The sequence below is a fragment of the Bombina bombina genome, chromosome 5, assembly GCF_027579735.1.
Source record: "Bombina bombina isolate aBomBom1 chromosome 5, aBomBom1.pri, whole genome shotgun sequence".
Taxonomy (NCBI): domain Eukaryota; kingdom Metazoa; phylum Chordata; class Amphibia; order Anura; family Bombinatoridae; genus Bombina; species Bombina bombina.
Window position 1 is genome coordinate 750402418 of NC_069503.1, and position 24300 is coordinate 750426717.

The window sequence follows — 24300 nt, forward strand, 5'->3', positions numbered from 1 at the left end:
ATATCATTTGTTCTATTTACAGACATTTTGACACCGATTTTGAAATATTGAGTATTACATCACAAGAGATTTAGGGGGGAAAAACATTTTGGCATTATTTGTTTGAAGGAAGTTATTTTAATTGACATGATTACATTTAAAGTGTGGTAACATTTGATCAAGCAAAAGCCACATGCTATGAGCTAAAAAACAAGATTTCATTAGACAGTCTACTACTCAGAAAACGGAATATATTTTTATTTTTGTAAAAATGTACTTTAATATAAACATACATTTTTAGATATTTGAAATAGCTGACTGTGATCTTGGAACAGGATGCTGTCGCTTCAGGAGGATGTGATTAAATTTTAATATAAGCAAAGCAAAGATTGAATTAATTTCAATAAATAATGCAAACCTTGTATAATAGATAAAACAAATGTATATGTGTATGGTATTTCAAAAGGAATTGTTCAACAGCCAGTTTGTAAAAAAAAAAAGTGTATTTGAAAAGACAAAAATGTGTCATGTTAATATCTGTTATAATTTGCATGCTTTTTGTTGAGTGCTCCCAAAGTATTAATGGTTTAACTATGATGCTTCCCATAATGAGAAATGTTTTATTGTATTGTTCCATTCATTGGTATTTAAAGTAATTACTTATTAAAGATAACATTTACTAATAAGTGTCTATTGAGGGACGTGAGTTAATCTAGGAACACATCATAAAATATCAGTGTAATATTGTAACAAATCTGAGCGATAGCTGTTTTGTTACTTTTTTTAGCATACAAATAGTTATTTTTTTGTTTCATACAAAACCTGCAGATCATTTAGTAACCCTGAAAGGTTATTCACTAAATGCCCTCTTTGCCCTTCCTAATTTACCAGACACCCTATAACAATGCAGACATACAAGACATTAGTATCTTTAATCTGCTATGTACTTTTCCAGCATCCCCCTATATCTGCTACTACTGCCATTTTCCCTTTTTGTAGTAATATAATGTTCCATTCCTTAATTACTGTCAATAGGACATGTTTTAAAGGGACAATATACTCAAAATTAAATCCCTCATAAAATGTTTTGTTAAAGGGACATTGTAGAGGATGTAAATTTAGCATTAACAAAACAAAAAATCTATGTCCAGCTTGAGGGTAAAATACAAAAGCAGGCTTGCCTCCACTTTAATAAATACAGGGTTGGAAATGCTAACATTACAAGCTCTAACAAATAAGGGCATGCAATTTTTGCACTACAATGTCTGTCTATGGACAACAAAATAAATCCCATAGTGTAGTAATGCTTGAAATTCTGTCAAAATTGATGATTGTTAGCAGCGGTACTCACACAAGTTGGAAATACAATAGCTCTAGAGCATGCACCAAAGTAACTATTAAACCAAAGTTTATTTCAGTGGATTATATTTTTGTTTTAAAACACATAATTAAGACAATATAAAAATAAGAAATATACATTGAGACCCATTCATGGACTGTCTAGTGAAAAATTCTACTATGTCAAAATAATAGTTAAATAAGTGAATAAAAGCTTTAGAGAAGTTTCTGTAAACAATTTAAATACACACACAAATACATATTATATATATATATATATATATATATATATATATATATATATATATATATATATATATATATAGAGAGAGAGAGAGAGAGAGAGAGAGAGACTATTGAACCCTAAATATAAGGATTATACTTATTTTGCTCATCCACGCTTATTATATTCTATAATAGTCTATGTGTCAATTCTATGTGTCTTCCTTTAAGAAAATATATACAACATTTCCCATTACATGGACAGATCTTGCACCCATTACTGTATCGAATGGAATAATTTATTAGTATAAAAAAACTAATTATACAAGGAAATTCTCATGGTGCAAAGGTATAGATGACAATGAACAAACAAATACAATGAACAGTATAAAAATCTAACCAATATATTCACAAAGATTGACTAAATTGTAATTAATCATACCAAAAGTGAAATAAGAAAAGTATTCCTGTTTGCTATTTTAATAGCATGGGGAACAAAATATTCAGAAAAAAGTTTGGCCACGACAGTTAAAAAAAAAAAAACAATGGCCAGGTTGAGATGAATCAGATAAAAATGTCCTCTTATTCATCCATGAAAAATAAATGTCCTTATGAGAAATGTTGACACCCAATTATTTTTTCGCAGATCTCTAATGTAGAATGGCCAGTAAAATCAATATCAATTTATAGTTGGCAATTAGATAATTTTATACTAGATTATAAAAAATAAGAGAACTTATAAGAAGCCAAATAAAGGGCTATTTTGTATTCAGTAAAATAACAGATGTTAACTTCCAGATGTTATAGGACGCACATAAATGTGTACTAAGAGGAAATTTAATTCAACAGAAAGCTATCCAAAGAAAAGCAAATAGACAGAAATTAGATGAAACATTATTAAACCTACAGAAAATCAAAAACTTGCATTTAAAGGACCCAAGTAATATTTATCTAAAAGATAAAATGGAAAAAATGTAGGATGGAAGTTAAAAGATACTTTCATCAATAAATAAAAAAAATGCAATCTTTCTAAAAAAACTAATAAAAAAATACTATGTATAAGGAGATAAAATGGGGAAACTCTTAATGCAATAAAGAAAAAGAAAATAAATTCTAGCATTTATACTTATTGATAATGAAAACAATAAATATATATCTATAATTTTATAGAAAAGTTAGATACACCTATTAAATTGAAAAAGCAATTCTAGAACTAAAAAAGGTAAAGCATCAGGCCCAGAGGGATTCACAAGTAAATATTTTGTAAAGAATGTATTACAGAATTGTTATATTTATGGATTTTATTTTCATTAGTTGATAAAGGAGAGATATTTGTGGTCGTAATCCCTAAGCCTAGAAAGCAAATGGAATTGGTTATGAGTTACCGACCAATCTAATTCTTAAATACTGACTTGAAAATACATGGTAATAGAATTAAGCCAATGCTAACTGAATTAATAAATCCATATCAAGTAGGATTTGAGTCAAAGAGAGAAGCAAGAGACAACAAGATCAAGGCCTTACAGCTAATGCAATATGTGGTGAATATGAATATACATGCTACAATTTCGGCTATTAGAATCAAGCCACTGCTATCTAAATTGATCAATCGATCAGGATCAAGTAGGATTTGAGTCAAAGAGAGAGGCAAGAGACAATAAGATCAAGACCTTATAGCTAATGCAATATGCGATGAATACAAATATTCCATTGATAATGGTATTGACAAATGCCAAGAAGGCTTTTGACACTGTTGATGGGCATTATCTTAAAAATGCACTTCAATATTTTGGATTTGGTGATAATATGATGAAGAAGATTATGTCTCTTTGTGGGCAACCCACAGCTAAAGTTAATAGTTTAAAATCTGGATGATTAATATAACTAATGGCACTAGACAGGGATGTCGATTATCCCCAATACTTTTTGCATTTGTATAAACATGTTAGCTTTTCAAATTCACCTAAACCCTCAAATAGAATTAAAATTTAACAAGAAGAATTTAAGATTTCTTTATACACAGATCACGTTTTATTTACACTTTCTAACCTTATAAACATAATTAATTTGCTACTTAAGGAACTTGGTATTTCCAGGTCTATTTCTAATTTTCAAGTTAATCTGAAGATTATGAATGTTTCAATCAATGATAAAGTAATGCAATATGTGATGTGCCGCTGCTCTTTTAATAGAGCCTTTCAAATGAAATTCCTTAGGATTTATCTTTCACCAAAAATTGAAGACATGTATAAGATTAAAGGGACAGTCTACTCCAAAATATTTGTTTAAAAAGATAGATGATCCCTTTATTACCCATTCCCCAGTTTTGCACAGTCAATATGATTATAGTAACATACTTTTTACCTCTGTGATTGACTTGCATTTTAGCCAACCAGTGCTGTGTCAGGCACAACTCCACGGGAGAGAGCACAATGTTATCTACATGGTACACATGAATTAGCATACTTTACACAGGGAGTGTCAAAAGGCTAAAGTGATGAACAAAATCATATAAGTCATACAAATTAATTTAAAACATAACATATTATTAACTAATGTTAATAGGGTACCCTAAAAATATATACAAACATAGAACTAAAAAAAAATATAAAAATAAATCTGATTGGATTATACTAGGATTAGTTATCCAGTTCCAAGTAATGTGCCCAGTAAAATATGAAACACAATATAATTAAATGGAAATCTTTTTGAAATGAGTGCATCCTTGAAGTGTTATATAACATTAAAGGGACATTATACACTAGATTTGTTTTGCATTAATGTTTTGTAGATGATCTATTTATATAGCCCATACAGGTTTTTTTTAAATGTATAATTTTGCTTATTTTTTAAAAACATTGCTCTGATTTTCAGACCCCTAACCAAGCCCCAAAGTTTTATGATAATACTGACGTATATACCTACTCCAGCTTGCTCCTGTTTGTGTAAAGAGTCTTTTCATATGCAAAGGAAAGGGGGGAGTGTCTGTTTTTCCCACTTGTAATGGGTGTTTCAGCTACCTTTTTAACAGAACTAAACTGGGAACTTCTAAGTAAGTTTTTAAATGGTTTTATACTGGATTTTTAGATCAGTATCTGTTCATATTATACTTCATAGTAGTGTCTATTACATGCAGTTAAATGAAAATTAGTGTATACTGTCCCTTTAAGTAATGAAAAATAGTCCCAAAATATATCTTGAAAAAGTGAAAAATAAAAAGTAAAAATTGATTCCAAAGTGAAAAAAATAATGAATCCAAAATAAGCTCCGATGATGTGATCCTCCTTCCCTACGCGCGTTCTCATGCCAAGTCTCACAGCATCAGAAAGAGGCTCCTATTGGAGTCTATGGAAGTATTCATATTGCTCCTAACTTGTAATACCAGCTCTAGTACGACTAAGTTGAGCGCAAATATCGCTTTCGCAAAAGCCATATTTTGCTCTCAACTTATAATCTAGCCCTAAATGTGTAATAACACAAGACCAGCTCTTTTTAATGAGACAGTTAAATAGCGATTTATGTCTTTAATAGAGATGTCCATTAATTTTGTAATGGAAAATTGATATTTTTGTTTTAATGAAACAAATATCCAAACAAAAACAACAATGAAATTTAAAGAAATGAAAAAATACTGACAAAATTCATCAGTATTCATTATTTTGCTATAAATTACCTGTAAGGAGTTAAATACTTACATTGAAGGTGATAAAGAGCTGCACTAACCTGCTCCTCTTCTTTACAGAGCCCCTTATTAGGAGGGTTAGCATGGCAGCTCCCAGGGCCGGCACTAAAGGAGAAGGCCCTTTAGTGAAGGGCTTGGGAGCTGCCGCTCTAAGCCATCCTACTATTGAGGCCTGGGCTCTGTGAAGAAGAGTAGTGGGTATAAGCTACAGGTGAACTAATCAACTGTAGCTTAGGAGCATTTACATTGTTTAATGAAAACGAATGTAAATGCTCTACAAATATTCAGTATTTGTTTTATTTAAAACAAAAAAAATCCCTCACAACAGTGCAGTCAGCAAATATTCAGGGAAACATATTTCCCTGAATATTCGTTACAAAAAATTTGGATAACTGAAATTTAATTCAAAATGTTAGATTTTCTTTAGTATTCTTTTAAAATTTGGTCTGTAAAATGATGACTCTAATTAACTTGAACTGTTTCAGTATTTGAGGAATATGAAACCAAAGTTTGGTATTAAAATTTGTGCTTACATCTAGGCTAATCATTTGACCAATCGTGGCAAGCCACTTCCACATCAAGAATCCATGGAAATTGAAACAATTGACGAGAAGCCAAGCAAGCGCACCACCACCATCACTGTTGAAGATTTAACCGAGATGGAGCGGTTGGAGGAGCTTGACACATGCATGGTGAGTAGTTCTTCTGTTTCTGGCATACTATATTATTAGTCTACATACATGGTAAGAGGGATACCAATGGCACTACTTGTTGTATTAATTAAACATTCCCATATATATATATATTTATAATTACTCAGTATGGAGAAAGGGGTTGGTGCTTGTACTAATGAATAGTTTACTTAAATTTCAGTCAAGAGCTGAAAAAAGAGTACAAAAATAGCACTCACAACGTTCAATAATAATGTAATTAATATGAAGCAGATTGAAAGAAAACTATATAATAAAACTTAACTTTTATTGGAATATTGTAAAAAAAACGATATTCCAATAAAAGTTAAGTTTTATTATTTAGTTTTCTTGACTGAAATTTAAGTAGTCTACAGACTTCTCAAATATCTTATGTTAAAAAAAAAAAGCAATCTCCATAAAGTGGAAGGATCGATAAGTGTTCAGAATAGCTAAAAGAATACAAATTAAATCTGTCCTCTCTGGTTCCCAAAGCATCCATATCTGCCACCAACCAAATAAGTTGTAATGGATTACAAATGTTAATCAGGTATACAGACAGGTGACATCAGGCAACATTGAAGTATACTTAGGCAGATACTTACTATCCATAATTGTTAAACCTGCATGTAAGAACTGGAATGTCACCTGTTCGTCTATTAAATAAGATCTGTTATTAATTTGGCAGTGTCTTAATTAACTTTTTTAATTCCTAAAAGAGTATAGTTTAAATTTCTTGCATCTCATATATCAAAACTGCTAAATGGTTTATGGCCTCAATTTACTGCTTCTCATATTTCAATAGAATTGGTTTAGAAGAAGGATGGTGTGTTATGAAATGCTCAGGATATAGCATTTGATAGACAGGATATTTGCAGACTAAAACACTATCAGTCAAGTAATGCTTAGTCTAGTAACAAACTCTGTTCATCACAGTACAAATATGTTTTCTTGTATGTAGAGTGCCATCAATCTGTACTAGGTAAGTGGGCAGAATAAACACGTAACATTCCTTCTGTTCTGATGTACAAGGTCACTAATAGCTAACACAATTAATATGTGTATTAAGGTGATACTATACTTTTCTGTTAGAATCCTTTCAAAATTAAGTTACTTTTCTTTTTAAACTTTTATTTTATAATTCAATTCCAAATACAAAGCAGGAAAAACATCCACATAGAACATAGATTACAGCAAGAAAGTGAATGAATATACATTACAGAATCTGACAGTATATCCTAAAAAGAAAAAAACAACAAATTCAGAGTACCATAAATCAATTTCCACCATATCATTCATAATTAACCAGGAATTGGATAGTTTTCTAAATAAACAAATACAATACATGAACAAATAACCCCTACAAAAAAAGAATATGAGAATGACATTGAGAATCCTTTCAAAATTAAGTTACTAATATGCATAACCAATAATGAGTGTAAGATTTGAACCTGAAAGTAATCTTTTCATGTACCTTGGAACCTTAACTTCCATGTAAAATAGGAAAGCATAACCTGTTGGAATAATCACAAATTGGTGTTAAATAGCAAATAATTGTGAGTCTTAAAAAAGGGTGAAAAGTGCTCTGTTTAGTAATCCCTAAATAGCAAGATGCATTATGGTCTTTTTGGCAATGAAACATGAAACCTCTGGGTTTTTATTTTGGACAGCTTTATGCTGAAACTTTTAAAAGCATCCAAGAGTTGAAGGGGGGAAGGTAATGAATCCAAATAGGAAATATAATAATGTTGGCCCAGATTAATCCAGTGGTTCATGGTGAGGCTAAAACCATTTATTCAGTTCCAGCATTACAATAGTCTTTCCAGTACTGAAATATAATTTACTGAGTATCAAGTGTGGGCTGAATGTGCCATGCACCTTTTTATCACTAAGAATTGTAATAGTAAATGATGTAATGCATGCCCCTTCCAGCATATATTAAAATGTTTAATTGATGTTGAATAAAATAAAGCCAGCACTTTATTACTCTCATCAACTTGACTTATAGATTATACAAATAACTATTTTCTTTCTTGTCTTGACTGTGATAGTAATGCAGCTTTCAACAGGTCAGTATGTTTACAGTACTTAAAAGGTCTACAATATATTTAGTTTGTTTTTTTTTTTAGTTTTGTTTTTTATGTAAAAGTAGAATTACTTTTTGGTAAAGCAAGTGGAGTTGTTTTCATCAGCTATTGAATGATGGGTGCTTAGGTAACAGTCGTGCACAAGCATGCATTTCCTATTTTATTTTTATATATATATATATATATATATATATATATATATATATATATATATATATATATATATATATATATATATATACTCTCGAAATTCAATCAGGTGGAATGAAACATTTAAATATTTAGTGGTACTTTACAAATAAACAATAATATATAGATAGATAGATGCACACATGAACTTAATTGCTGTAATTAATAAATTAAATATATTAATATATCTGTAAGCAAAAGATAAGTGTATAGTTTCTTACATTTATTATAAATCTAGAAAATGCAGTCAATAAAAAAGATTGGTGCACTTTACAATTTCTATTTTTACCATTAATATTATTGTTTATTTGTAAAGTACCACTACATTTTTAAATGTTTCATGCCACTTGATTGAAATTATAGAGTAATCCCAATATATAACAATTGCTGAGGTTGGTGAATGCTAAATTACAAGAATAAAATGTATAATCATATATATTTCCCAAGATTGATCATTAATTAAGGAGAGATTGTGCTTCAATGATCATAATGGCATGGCTTCCATTTTCCCAAATATATTGTCATTACAGCAGAAATAACATAATCATTGTGAGTTTTGTCTGGATTCCAATGGTTCATAGAAAGTGTTATTTAAAAGTAAGAATAGATTTTAGAGTAGATGTTTGTACTTGAAAGGAACAATATTATTATTATTTTGCAAAGGATATCCTTGTTTTCAATATATGGCCATAGTTCTTTTAACATGAGTTGCTCACAAGGTAGGAAGCCTGAGGGGTTATCCTTTAGCTCTCCTGGGCCATGAAAGAATATCATAGTGCCATTGGCGTAGCCTGCAGGTTCATGAGCTTATTCACTTCATTAAGTCAACAATTCCCAGTGCACACATGCCACTGAGAAGACAGCTCTACATAAAAATCATCTGAACCCTCAGAGACTAAGGGACAAAATCACAGCAAAGCCACAGTGTCCTCCCTTACTATAGTCATCAATATGCATATGTAAGTGTAGGACTGTACACATGGAAGACAGGTTAGCAAAATGTCCATTTAATTTGTTAATTCTAGTTCATTGGTTGTATAACTTTCAATATTAATAGAATAAATGTCTCCTTTGTTTGAAGGATATGATCATATATGTTTTGTCCTTAATAGACCTAATATATATATCACACTTTTTGTAGTATGGCAGAATTCTCATACTACTATCTCTAAACAAAATTAATAGGTTACAAGTAATGACCTGCAGCACATTGTATAGTAATGTGTTTAAGCTCTCTTTAGCAGCCAAAGGGTTAACGTGGATCAACAAATATATTGCACTGGCCCTTTTATTTTGTAACCCAAAACAATCTAATGATATTCGCCCCATGCTACGAGTGGCACTGTAAACTAATTAATGACAGCACATTATAATTTAGTTCTCGCTGGGATAATTTTTGCTAATTATTTGTGGTTCTTAAAAATAATTACAGTATGCAATGCAGGGAATACATTTTTGGCAGATATGTATGCTGTAAGAGGAAATGTGTGCTTTATACTAAGTACTCTATAATTATAGTAACTTTCATTATGCACATTGGCATTTGTTGTAACTATGGTTCCTGAAACTAATATAAAGAGTTTTCTGATTTACAAATGAAACCAGTTAAAAATAAAGGACTATATAAATAACCAATAAAAAGAATGTTAGGAAATTGGTTAGAATGAAACATACAGAGGTTGTTGGTCTTCTCAGAGTTAAATACAATTCTCTTTGTGTGAGGTGAAGTGTGAGTAACATATGCAGATAATTGGAGCTCTGATCAAGCAGAGTCTTCTAAATTAGCAGCCAATTTTGAAACAGGAAGCTTGTGTAGAACACAGGTGTTAGCAGGCAGGGATGAGGTTGAATTGTTGTTAAACTAGCAGCTGCATTCTATGCAAGCCAACACAGAATGGCTCTGTATAATGCATCACAGTAGATCAGCCAGTACAATATTAACAAATGAACAGGATGCATTTCATTTGTAATCTGCACTAGAAGTAAATGAGTAAAGATAGATAGCACCTAACTAAAAATATCCACACACATTTGCATAAAGAATACAATTATAACATATTGCAAAGTTGATGCAGCTCATGAACAACTCCTATGAGTATCTGTATGCTACATTGATTGTACAGAATACCATGCAGGGAAGCACCACTCCAGCTATGCAAACAGATTTAGTTATTTTTTTTTAAACCTTTTACTGTACAGAACAAAAAGATATGTATTTAATGTCTTCTGGCCCCAGATGTGTTGTTTCATACCAGTCCTGCATTATTAGTTGTAAATGGTCTGGCAGGCACTGGTGTTTGTTATTACTCTGTTGAAGGCTTGATTTACTGAGAGTTAATAATGAAAGTTTAAGTTTAGCTGTTTTGACATAAGTGGCAAAATATTAAAAACCTCAGTTCAACATACCTCCAATTCAAAATATCTCCAAGGATCAATCTTGCTTTGTCAAATACAAGTTAATGTGAAGTCTAACACTTAAGATTAATGGATTGTTTATATATATATATATATACAGTATGTATATATATATATATATATATAAAGTAGAGATAGGAGCACTCCCATTAACGTTCCTAAGCCACAGTACCATGGTGCAACGTAATATTCATATGTACTTCTAATGAAGATTGCACTCTCTGGATTTACAACACTGCAAACAATTTATTGAGTGACGTTTCAGGGCCTTCACCCCTTCCTCAGACACATATACAATATAATATTTTCTTATTGTTGTTTAGAACTGTCAGCTTTAATATAGTTGTCTTATACAGGGAAGAGCTTTTAAGGCTTGGGCATATTTAGCTCCTGTGTATACCATGCACATGTTCAAATCTATCATGTTTTCAAATATCTATTATTATTTAAGCATGGTTCGTACCATTTTTTTAAATTTACACACACAATGGCATGGGTAAAATAACCCTATGCTGCAGAATCAATAATCCCCTCTCCTAAACTGCAGTGAGAGAAGACCATCTGTTTTCTGTCCTTCTTATTAGTTATGTATTTGGCTGTACAATACAGTTTAGGGTTAAAGGTACCGTTGTAATCATGTTTGCCCTTTTACAAATTTGGCAGTTAAATGGCATGATAACCTCTTGGATATATGTAAGACAAGTTCCAAAACAATTATTTTAACTTATCTAACTACCGGGTTTAATGTAATAAGACAACAAAACTTCTCATGTAAGGCTATATATTTTGCCTTTTAAATAAATGCAGTATTATTTGTGTACAACACTCTAGAGAGTGCACAGTTATGAGTGCTGTGAGTAGTGTGTGACTAATCTTACAACACTTTTATTGGTCCTGATCATAATGAAATTTACATTTTTATAGCAGATAGAAACCATAAGGTCACTCAAGTCTGCAAATATTTCCTTCCGAAAGAATAAGCTTAAAGGGAAAACTTTCTTGATTTATATAGAGCATGCAATTGGAGGCTGTATGCCACTGTTGATTGGCTGACTGGCTGTGTTCTTCGTAAGAGCTGCAATGCTTGTGGCTCCCAAGTGTGGCTTTACACTTTGCAGGCGAGAAATGCATAGTAAGCCTTTTTCAGTAACGCACAAAACTAAATGCTCTAACTCAGAGATGGCCAGCTGGTGGCCACTGGCCACATGTGGCCCCTTTGTACTAATTTTTGCAGCCCAGAGATAAAACAGAACTAAGAATGTATGAAATACTTTTTTGGCCCCAGGAAAAAATGGAAGTAAATATGTGTACAAAATATGTTTTAGGTACTTCACACCTAGATTACGAGTTTTGCTTACGGTGCGTTACGGCTTTTAATGCTGAAAAATTGGCCATTACGCTTTAATGGCCAGGAACGCATATTACGAGTCGTGTCGGTATAGCTATACCGCAAGCATTTTAGCCTCTAACGCAACGTCCATTCCGCACTCAAAAATGTTTTTGTGTGGGATTTCTCTTGTAAGGTGTATCCAGTCCACGGATCATCCACTACTTGTGGGATATTCTCCTTCCCAACAGGAAGTTGCAAGAGGATCACCCACAGCAGAGCTGCTATATAGCTCCTCCCCTAACTGCCATATCCAGTCATTCTCTTGCAACTCTCGACAAGCATGGAGGTAGTAAGAGAGAAGTGGTGAAACGTAGTTGTTTTTTTCTTCAATCAAAAGTTTGTTATTTTTAAATGGTACCGGAGTTGTACTATTTTTGTCCCAGGCAGAAAATAGAAGAAGAATCTGCCTGTGATCTCTATGATCTTAGCAGGTTGTAACTAAGATCCATTGCTGTTCTCATACATAACTGAAGAGAGAGGTAACTTCAGCTGGGGAATGGCGTGCAGGTTATCCTGCTATGAGGTATGTGCAGTTAAAAATTTTTTCTAGAGATGTAAATGCTAGAAAATGCTGCTGATACCAGATTTATGTAAGGTAAGCCTGATTACAGTGGTTTAATAGCGACTGGTATCATGCTTACTGTCAGAGGTAATACGCTTTTAAAATTTCAATTCCAGTTATATAAAACGTTTGCTGGAAGTGTTTAAACGTTTTTATATATGTTTTGGTGATAAAACTTTATGGGGGCCTAGTTTTTTTCCACATGGCTGGCTTAAATTTGCCTAGAAACTGTTTTCTTAGGCTTTCCACTGTTTAGACATGAGTGGCAGGGGCCTAATTTAGCGCTTAATTGCGCAGTAACTTTTACAGACTGAGACATCCAGCTTCCTCAAGGAGTCCCCTGAATGCTATAGGACATCTCTAAAGGGCTCTTAGGCTTTCCAAAGTCGTTTGTTGGGAAGGTAGGGCCACAGCAGAACTGTGGCAGTTTGTTGTGACTGTTAAAAAACGTCTATATCGTTTTTTTGATCCGTTTTTTTAACTAAGGGGTTAATCATCCATTTGCAAGTGGGTGCAATGCTCTGTTAGCTTATTATACACACTGTAAAAATTTTGTTTGATTTACTGCTTTTTTTCACTGTTTTTCCAATTCTGACCTTTTTTATTTTTCTTAAAGGCACAGTACCGTTTTTATTTTTTGCTTGTTAACTTGCTTTAAAGTGTTTTCCATGCTTGCTGGTCTCATTGCTAGTCTGTTTAAACATGTCTGACATGGAGGAAACTCCTTGTTCATTATGTTTAGAAGCCATGGTGGAACCCCCTCTTAGAATGTGTACCAAATGTACTGATTTCACTTTAAGTAATAAAGACCATATTCTGTCTTTAAAATTTTTATCACCAGAGGACTCTGAGGAGGGGGTAGTTATGCCGACTAACTCGCCCCACGTGTCAGACCCTTTGACTCCCGCTCAAGGGACTCATGCTCAAATGGCGCCAAGTACATCTAGTGCGCCCATAGCGTTTACTTTACAAGACATGGCGGCGGTCATGGATAATACACTGTCAGCGGTATTATCCAGACTACCTGGGTTTCGAGGAAAGCGAGACAGCTCTGGAGTTAGAAGAAATACAGAGCATACTGATGCTTTAAGAGCCATGTCTGATACTCCCTCACAATATGCAGAAGCTGAGGAAGGAGAGCTTCTTTCTGTGGGTGATGTTTCTGACTCAGGGAAGAGGATTCAACCTGATTCTGATATGTCAACATTTAAATTTAAGCTTGAACACCTCCGCATATTGCTCAGGGAGGTTTTAGCTGCTCTGAATGACTGTGATACAATTGCAGTGCCAGAGAAATTGTGTAGATTGGATAAATACTATGCAGTGCCGGTGTGCACTGATGTTTTTCCAATACCTAAAAGGTTTACAGAAATTATTACTAAGGAATGGGATAGAACAGGTGTGCTGTTCTCTCCCCCTCCTATTTTTAAGAAAATGTTTCCAATAGATGCCATCACATGGGACTTATGGCAGACAGTCCCTAAGGTGGAGGGAGCAGTTTCTACCCTAGCTAAGCGTACTACTATCCCTGTCGAGGACAGTTGTGCTTTCTCAGATCCAATGGATAAAAAGTTAGAGGGTTACCTTAAGAAAATGTTTATTCAACAAGGTTTTATTCTACAGCCCCTTGCATGCATTGCCCCAGTCACTGCTGCTGCGGCTTTCTGGTTTGAGTCTCTGGAAGAGGCTTTACAGGTAGAGACCCCATTGGATGATATACTTGACAAGCTTAGAGCACTTAAGCTAGCCAATTCTTTTGTTTCTGATGCCATTGTTCATTTGATTAAACTAACGGCTAAGAATTCTGGTTTTGCTATTCAGGCGTGGGGCGCTATGGCTTAAATCATGGTCAGCTGACGTTACTTCAAAGTCTAAGCTGCTTAACATTCCCTTTAAGGGGCAATTCCTATTCGGGCCTGGTTTGAAGGAGATCATTTCTGTTATCACTGGAGGAAAAGGTCATGCCCTTCGTCAGGATAGGTCCAAATCAAGGGCCAAACAGACTAATTTTCGTGCCTTTCGAAACTTCAAGGCGAGTACGGCATCAACTTCCTCTAATGCAAGACAAGAGGGAACTTTTGCCCAGTCCAAGTCAGTATGGAGACCTAACCAGACCTGGAACAAAGGTAAGCAGGCCAAAAAGCCTGCTGCTGCCTCTAAGACAGCATGAAGGATCAGCCCACTATCCGGTAACGGATCTAGTAGGGGGCAGACTTTCGCTCTTCGCCCAGGCTTGGGCAAGAGATGTCCAGGATCCCTGGGCGTTGGAAATTGTATCCCAGGGATATCTTCTGGACTTCAGAGCTTCTCCTACAAAAGGGAGATTTCACCTTTCACAATTATCTGCAAACCAGATAAAGAGAGAGGCATTCTTACACTGTGTTCAAGACCTCCTAGTTATGGGAGTGATCCATCCAGTTCCAAAGGAGGAACAGGGACAGGGATTTTACTCAAATCTGTTTGTGGTTCCCAAAAAAGAGGGAACCTTCAGACCAATTTTAGATCTCAAGATCTTAAACAAATTCCTCAGAGTCCCATCATTCAAGATGGAGACTATACGTACCATCCTACCTATGATCCAGGAGGGTCAATACATGACTACAGTGGATTTAAAGGATGCTTATCTTCACATTCCGATACACAAAGATCATCATCGGTTTCTCAGGTTTGCCTTCCTAGACAGGCATTACCAGTTTGTAGCTCTTCCCTTTGGGTTAGCTACAGCCCCAAGAATTTTTACGAAGGTTCTGGGGTCACTTCTGGCGGTCCTAAGACTGCGGAGCATAGCAGTGGCCCCTTATTTAGACGTCATCCTGATACAGGCGTCAAATTTCCAAATTGCCAAGTCTCATATGGACATTGTTCTGGCATTTCTGAGGTCGCATGGGTGGAAGGTGAACGAAGAAAAGAGTTCTCTATCCCCTCTCACAAGAGTCTCCTTTTTGGGAACTTAATAGATTCTGTAGAAATGAGGATTTACCTGACAGAGTCCAGGTTATCAAAACTTCTAAATTCCTGCCGTGTTCTTTATTCCACTTCTCGCCCTTCGGTGGCTCAGTGTATGGAAGTAATCGGCTTAATGGTAGCGGCAATGGACATAGTGCCGTTTGCACGCCTACATCTCAGACCGCTGCAACTCTGCATGCTCAGTCAGTGGAATGGGGATTACACAGATTTGTCCCCTCTACTAAATCTGGATCAAGAGACCAGAGATTCTCTTCTCTGGTGGCTATCTCGGGTCCATCTGTCCAAAGGTATGACCTTTCGCAGGCCAGATTGGACAATTGTAACGACAGATGAGATTTCAGTCGGACAACATCACGACTGTGGCTTACATCAACCATCATGAAGAAGTCTCAAAGATAATTTGCTGGGCAGAGATTCACTCTTGCCACCTATCAGCTATCCATTAACCAGGTGTAGAGAACTGGGAGGCGGATTTTCTAAGTCGTCAGACTTTTCATCCGGTGGAGTGGGAACTCCATCCGAAGGTGTTTGCACAATTGATTCTTCGTTGGGGCAAACCAGAACTGGATCTCATGGCGTCTCGCCAGAACGCCAAACTTCCTTGTTACGGATCCAGGTCCAGGGATCCCAAGGCGACGCTGATAGATGCTCTAGCAGCACCTTGGTCTTTCAACCTGGCTTATGTGTTTCCACCGTTTCCTCTGCTCCCTCGTCTGATTGCCAAAATCAAGCAGGAGAGAGCATCGGTGATCTTGATAGCGCCTGCGTGGCCACGCAGGACTTGGTATGCAGATCTGGTGGACATGTCATCCTTTCCACCATGGACTCTGCCGCTGAGACAGGACCTTCTACTTCAGGGTCCTTTCAACCATCCAAATGTAATTGGAGATTGAACGCTTGGTTTTATCAAAGCGTGGCTTCTCCGAGTCAGTCATCGATACCTTAATTCAGGCACGAAAGCCTGTCACCAGGAAAATCTATCATAAGATATGGCGTAAATATCTTTATTGGTGTGAATCCAAGGGTTACTCATGGAGTAAAGTCAGGATTCCCAGGATATTATCTTTTCTCCAAGAAGGATTGGAAAAAGGGTTGTCAACTAGTTCCTTAAAGGGACAGATTTCTGCTCTGTCTATTCTTTTGCACAAGCGTCTGGCGGATGTTCCAGACGTTCCAGACGTCCAGGCATTTTGTCAGGCTTTAGTTAGAATCAAGCCTGTGTTTAAACCTGTTGCTCCGCCATGGAGTTTAAATTTGGTTCTTAAAGTTCTTCAAGGGGTTCCGTTTGAACCTCTTCATTCCATAGATATCAAACTTTTATCTTGGAAAGTTCTATTTTTGGTAGCTATTTCCTCGGCTCATAGAGTTTCCGAGTTATCTGCCTTACAATGTGATTCCCCTTATCTGATCTTCCATGCAGATAATGTATTTTTGCGTACCAAACCTGGGTTCTCACCTAAGGTGGTATCTAATAAGAATATCAATCAGGAGATTGTTGTTCCGTCATTGTGTCCTAATCCTTCTTCAAAGAAGGAAGTCTCTTACACAATCTTGACGTGGTTCGTGCTTTAAAGTGTTATTTACAAGCTACTAAAGATTTTCGTCAAACATCTGCTTTCTTTGTTGTCTACTCTGGACAGCGGAAAGGCCAAAAGGCTTCGGCAACTTCTCTTTCGCTTTGGCTAAGAAGTATTATACGCTTAGCGTATGAGACTGCTGGCCAGCAGCCTCCTGAAAGGATTACAGCTCATTCTACTAGAGCTGTGGCTTCCACATGGGCCTTTAAAAATGAGGCTTCTGTTGAACAGATTTGCAAGGCAGCGACTTGGTCTTCGCTTCATACTTTTTCAAAATTCTATAAATTTGATACTTTTGCTTCTTCGGAGGCTATTTTTGGGAGAAAGGTTTTGCAGGCAGTGGTGCCTTCCTTTTAAGCACCTGCCTTGTCCCTCCCTTCATCCGTGTACTTTAGCTTTGGTATTGGTATCCCACAAGTAATGGATGATCCGTGGACTGGATACACCTTACAAGAGAAAACATAATTTATGCTTACCTGATAAATTTATTTCTCTTGTGGTGTATCCAGTCCACGGCCCGCCCTGTCATTTTAAGGCAGGTATTTTTTAACTGTAAACTACAGTCACCACTGCACCCTATGGTTTCTCCTTTCTCTTGCTTGTCTTCGGTCGAATGACTGGATATGGCAGTTAGGGGAGGAGCTATATAGCAGCTCTGCTGTGGGTGATCCTCTTGCAACTTCCTGTTAGGAAGGCGAATATCCCACAAGTAATGGATGATCCGTGGACTGGATACACCACAAGAGAAATAAATTTATCAGGTAAGCATAAATTATGTTTTTCATAGCGCCGGTATTACAGGTTGTGCATTCAGGCTAAAAAGCTTGCGTTACAGCCTATACCGACACGATCCATACTGCCATCTGAGAGCATTAGTTATGGATTTTGTGTAACAAAAATGTTTCACAAAACTCATAATTAAAGTGTTACAAAGTACACTAACACCCATAAACTACCTATTAACCCTTAAACCGCCACCCTCCCGCATCACAAACACTATATTAAACCGATTAACCCCTAATCTGCCGCCCACCCACATCGCGACTATTAAATAAAGTTATTAACCCCTAATCTGCCGCCCACCCATGTCGCCAACACTATTTAAATATATTAACCCCTAAACCGCCGCTCGCCGACACCTAAATAAACCTATTAACCCCTAAACTGCCGGCCCCCCACATCGCCAACACTACAATAAAGTATTAACCCCTACACCTCCAGACCCCCACATCGTAACTACTAAACCTATTAACCCCTAGACCGCCGGCCCCCCACATCGCAAAACACTAAATTAAACTATTAAACCCTAAACCTAACACCCCCTAACTTTAAATTAAAATTGCAATATAACTATCTAAAAGGGCCTTAAGTAGGCATTGCCCTAAGTTAAACAGCTCTTTTACCTTAAAAAATACTGTCCCCCCTCTAACAGTAAAACCCCCCACCCATCAAACCCCCCTCTAACAGTACATTTTTTTTTTTATTTTTTTTTTGGGGGGGATTTAATGGGCCTTTGAAAAAGAGCTGAATGCCCTTTTAAGGGCAGTAAAAGAGCTGAAGGCCTTTTTAAGGGCAATGCCCATACAAATGCCCCTTTAGGGGCAATGGGTAGTTTAGGATTTTTAGTGTTTTTTTATTTTGGGGGATTTGATGGCTGGGGGGTTTTACTGTTAGGGGACAGTATTTTTTAAGGTAAAAGAGCTGTTTAACTTAGGGCAATGCCTACAAAAGGCCCTTTTAAGGGCTATTGGTCATTTAGCATTAGATTAGATTAGGGGGTGTTTTTATTTTGGGGGGCTTTTTATTTTCATAGGGATAAGGTTTAATTTTTTAACTTTTGATAATTTGGTTTATTTTATGTAATGTTAGGATTTTTTATTTTTGTAATCTTAGATTAATTTAGTCTTAGTTTGTTTTTTCAAGTAATGTTAGCTTTTTTATTTTCATTGTTTGTAACTTAGTATTATTTAATTTTTTACGTTTTTTTTTAATTTAGGTAATTGGGGTTAATTTAGGGGGTGTTGGGTTAGGGGTCTTAGTAATTTAGCTATTTTCATTGTGGGAGGTAGGCGGATTAGGGGTTAATAAATGTATTAGGTTTGTTGCGATGTGGGTTAATGGTGGATTAGGGGTTAATAGGTTAATTAAGTTTATTGTGTTGGTGGGGGATGGCGGTTTAGGGCCTAATAGTTTTAATAGGTACTCTGCGATATGGGTGAATGGTGGATTAGGGGTTAATAGTTTATTAAGGTATATTGGGTTGTAGGGTGATGGCGGTTTAGGGGTTAATTACGTTATTAGGTATATAGCTTTGTGGGGGGTTTGGCGGATTAGGGGTTAATAGGTTAATTTGATGTTTTGCGATGTGGGGGTTGGCGGATTAGGGGTTATATAGTTTATTAGTTATTGCGTTGTGGGGGTTGGCAGTTGACAGGTCGATAGATATTGCACATGCATTAGGTGTTAGTTATTTTCAACAGGTAGATCGATATTGCACATGCGTTAAGTATTAGTTACTATTGTCATGGGGTTACGGTGCTCACATACTCAGCGCAAGTCTTGCTGCGCCTGCCTATGTGTGGTGAGGTGAAAATGGAGTAAAATGTCTCCATTTTCTCCGTGTAAGTCCTTACGCTGAATATGGGATACCGATTTGCAACGTGGTTCTATGTTAGCTTATGGGAGTAAAAATTGCGGGTGACGGGTGAAATATACGCGCCCCATTTATATGCGGAGCTCTGTATGTGATACCAAAACCCCGTAAAATTTGGTTTTGCCGGCTTTTGTGGGCGACGCCGCATATGTAATCTTGCTCATAATGTTTGCTTTTAATATCCCTTTAAAGTAGTAAAGACACGTTTTGCTTTATTTTTTAGACCACACACAGTGTATCTCAGAATTGCTTTGTTGCAGGTATTTTTCCTCTTTTCAGAATTTTCCTCAATTACACTATTCAGTGAATACTGTTAAAAGTGGGAAACAAACATCTTTCAAAATATGAGATTTCTCAGAAAAATAAAACCATGATCTTTGCTACACAAAAACTGTTTTTTATTGACATTATGCCGTTTTATCAACCTCAATATAGCTGCACTTATCTACTCTACAAACCCATCTGTAGCTTCTGTGTCAGACTATTGATACTTGATAGCATTCTTTTAAGGGCAAAGGAAATTAATTCAGCAACACAGAGTAGTGCTGTTTTTTCCACTAACAATGAAAGAGTTTAATAATTATTAGGCAGGTGTTTTTTTCGGCTGGTCTACATTACCACTTCAAAGTGCATATTGTGTACTTTGAATGCATCAGAGACAGCGGGCTCCATTTAAGCACAAGTGGTGCATAGTACACATAAATAAGGCATCATTTTTTATATGCAGCAGGAGATATAAAATAAAGATTGTATATATTTTTAAAGGACATTCTAGTGTAATACTAAAATGCTCTAATTAGTTTTCAACATTTTATTATTAAACAAATGCAGGTTTAATAATAAAATAACTGTGCAGCTATAATGTTTTCAAATTTGAATTAATATAATACAGTGGAATATATTATTTTATGGTTTAGTTTAATTTCAGAATGTCCATGCATCTTTCTTGACTGAGCAAATTTTTCTACATCAGAACTATATTCCGATGTAAACAAATTGAAATCATGCAACCGTTCATTCAATCGTGTGTTTCAATGATGGGATCAGGTTAGGGGAGAGTGCATATGATGCTAGGCGCGCCCTGCAGCCCACAATCCCATTTACCAAGCTGCTATGGCATCAGGACAGCCAAATGGCTAGGGCGTTCCATGCCATCCTAACGGCGCTAAAGCCCAGCATAGTTAGGATGGCATGGAACGTCCTAATGACAAGAAAGGGTTAATGTTTTATTGGGAACTTAAAGGGACAGTGTACTGTACTAATTGTTTACCTTAATGTGTTTTCAATTACTTTTTATACCATCTACAGAGTATGAAATGTATAAATCTCCTTTAGATTTTGTTGTGTGTTTAAAATAGGTGTTTTTGTTCTTTGAAACCACAACCCATCAGAATGGGTTGAGCGTGTAAGGAAATCAGATCTCCTTACTTTATCACTTTCTGCACACACACACACACACATGCTTTTTATATTCTCTAATATGTAAACTAAAGCACAATACTTAGGGGCTGATTCTAAAAAAATCACTGGCATAGACTGGTTCCCCAGTCTGACACATGCAGGGGGCAGCCCTGATGGAATTCTATAAAACAAAAAAGGGCTGTCCCTGCGAGGGGCAAGCTGTCTCCCATAGAAATAATGAGAGCTTTCTGCTATGTTTGCAATGGAGAGTGCAATGGAGAGTGAAAAAACACAGGGAGAGCCTTCTAATTACCAAAAAGCAATGTCAAAGCCATATATGTCTGCTATTTCTGAACAAATGGAATCCCAGAGAAGAATTTACAACCATTTGTGCCATGATTGCACAAGCTGTTTGTAAATAATTTCAGTGAGAAACCTAAAATTGTGAAAAAGTTAACAATTTTTTTTATTTGCTCGCATTTGGCGGTGAAATGATGACATGAAATATACCAAAATGGGCCTAGATCGATACTTTGGGTTGTCTACTAAAAAAAATATATATGGTTTTGATAGGTAAATATATATAAAAAAAAGGCTGTAGTGATGGCAAAAATGCTAAAAATGCTCTGGTCTTTTGGAGAAGTTTTTGTCTGAAGTGCACTTTACTTTTTTTTTTTTATAAAATACAACTTTTGGTGAACAATTCTGTTATGATTTTTGATGCTTTAAAAGACAGATCAGATATTTTTTGTGTGGATTCTCCCAATTATTTCCACAGACTTTAGTGGAGAAAGTGAAGATAAAATAATTAATTCAGCATTTATGGTGATAAAGTTCATTTTCTTCTGACCATTAATATCAATTCATAATAAATGCAATACATAATGTTAATATAATTAAGTGATTTCATAATGAACATGTTTAAAATTCCAAACACCTCGTAATCATAAATGAACATTTAGGTTATTATATTTAAGTTAGTACATATTTCTTATTTTAAAAGGTTAATGAACTTTTTTTTATTACACTCGAATACCCCTTTAAAATCCTGTAATGCTACATATTACTTATTTTTTGTATGGTACTATAACAAATCTTTCAAGGAACAAACTTTAATAAGCATTAGACGTGCACTTTTAGAAATTCGTCACTCGTTCATATATTCGAATTCCCAATATGGCCTCCAGTAGCACCACTCCACTATTTCTGTTTTGGATTTATAATAGTGCAACACACAAGGATCTGTGCCAATCCAGACAAATCCAGATGAATATATCCCTCTCCGAAAACAGCCGAATACCACTACCCATGGCAATATTCGGCATTCATTTATTTGAATTTCTAAAAGTGCGCTTCTAATAAGTGTGGAGGTATAAAATTATGATAAGAATAAAATACGACAATAAGTATACAACTTATTTGTAGTTTCTTTGTTTCAAAACAGGGAAGAATCTGTCCAATTCAAATGTTACCCTCTTGTGGCAAATGTTCCATTGGAGAGGTTTTTAATGTGTTGTTTAATGTTTAGAAAGTTTACTTTAATGTGACTTATGAATATATATATATGTGTATGTATGTATATACTGTATATATATGTGTATGTATGTATATATATATGTGTATGTATGTATATACTGTATATATATATGTGTATGTATGTATATACTGTATATATATATGTGTATGTATGTATATACTGTATATATGTGTATGTATGTATATACTGTATATATATGTGTATGTATGTATATACTGTATATATATGTGTATGTATGTATATACTGTATATATATGTGTATGTATGTATATACTGTATATATATATATGTGTATGTATGTATATACTGTATATATATATGTGTATGTATGTATATACTGTATATATATGTGTATGTATGTATATACTGTATATATATGTGTATGTATGTATATACTGTATATATATATATATATGTGTATGTATGTATATACTGTATATATATGTGTATGTATGTATATACTGTATATATATGTGTATGTATGTATATACTGTATATATATGTGTATGTATGTATATACTGTATATATATGTGTATGTATGTATATACTGTATATATATGTGTATGTATGTATATACTGTATATATATGTGTATGTATGTATATACTGTATATATATGTGTATGTATGTATATACTGTATATATATATGTGTATGTATGTATATACTGTATATATATGTGTATGTATGTATATACTGTATATATATGTGTATGTATGTATATACTGTATATATATGTGTATGTATGTATATACTGTATATATATGTGTATGTATGTATATACTGTATATATATATGTGTATGTATGTATATACTGTATATATATGTGTATGTATGTATATACTGTATATATATGTGTATGTATGTATATACTGTATATATATATGTGTATGTATGTATATACTGTATATATATGTATTATAGTCTGTTCCTACTTCTTTCATCTGAGCATTAGCTTCATTTATTTCTTTATTTTCTACCCTCTGCTTATTATAAATGTTTTGCTTCCTTTCCCTTCTATTCATTTTTTGTCTCGTTCTTTTTGCTGCATGGAGACTCTCTGCTGTAGAAGTGTAAGTACTTTAGCTTTCTGTTTTCTTCCCTTTTAGATTTCTGTGCACTGTTTTACATTTCTGCTGCATGTCTGGCTTTTGCGCTATTGGGCACTTTATTTTTTATTTCTGAAGGCACTGACAAGATGAAACATTGATTTTTTGTTGTTGTTAAATGTTCAGCCTTTAGAGAATAAGTACTTAAAGTGTAAATCGACTCTTACAGCATGTATTTAATTGCTAATTAATTTAATTGACAAATAGTGTATACTTGTGCACCCACGTAAGTAGGTCCCTGATTCACTGCTATTGTGATGTATAATACTGGAAATTACATAATATTGCTGATAACCTCATATACATGGTGAAGCATCAACAATGAATACAAAGCAAGGTCCTGCTATCACCAAATAGCTCAGTAAATTGTTGAACCGCAATATGCTTAAATCCATAATATAACATTGTACCCAGTCCCAACCAAACAAAGGCTGCCCATTATGTCTGTACCTAGTAGTCCAGATTACACCAAAATAATACCTTGTAGTATACCTCCTTGTCTCT

General features: G+C 34.8%; 1 protein-coding gene across 3 annotated transcripts in view; it reads left to right on the top strand.

Moving 5' to 3' along the window:
* CARMIL1 (capping protein regulator and myosin 1 linker 1) overlaps positions 1-24300 on the top strand; it is a 668567-nt gene that overhangs the window by 529340 nt on the left and 114927 nt on the right. For all 3 annotated transcript variants that reach the window (XM_053714815.1, XM_053714816.1, XM_053714817.1), the window contains exon 29: positions 5761-5913. In XM_053714815.1, coding sequence (XP_053570790.1) covers positions 5761-5913 — 153 coding nt within the window. The remainder of the gene's footprint in view (positions 1-5760; positions 5914-24300) is intronic.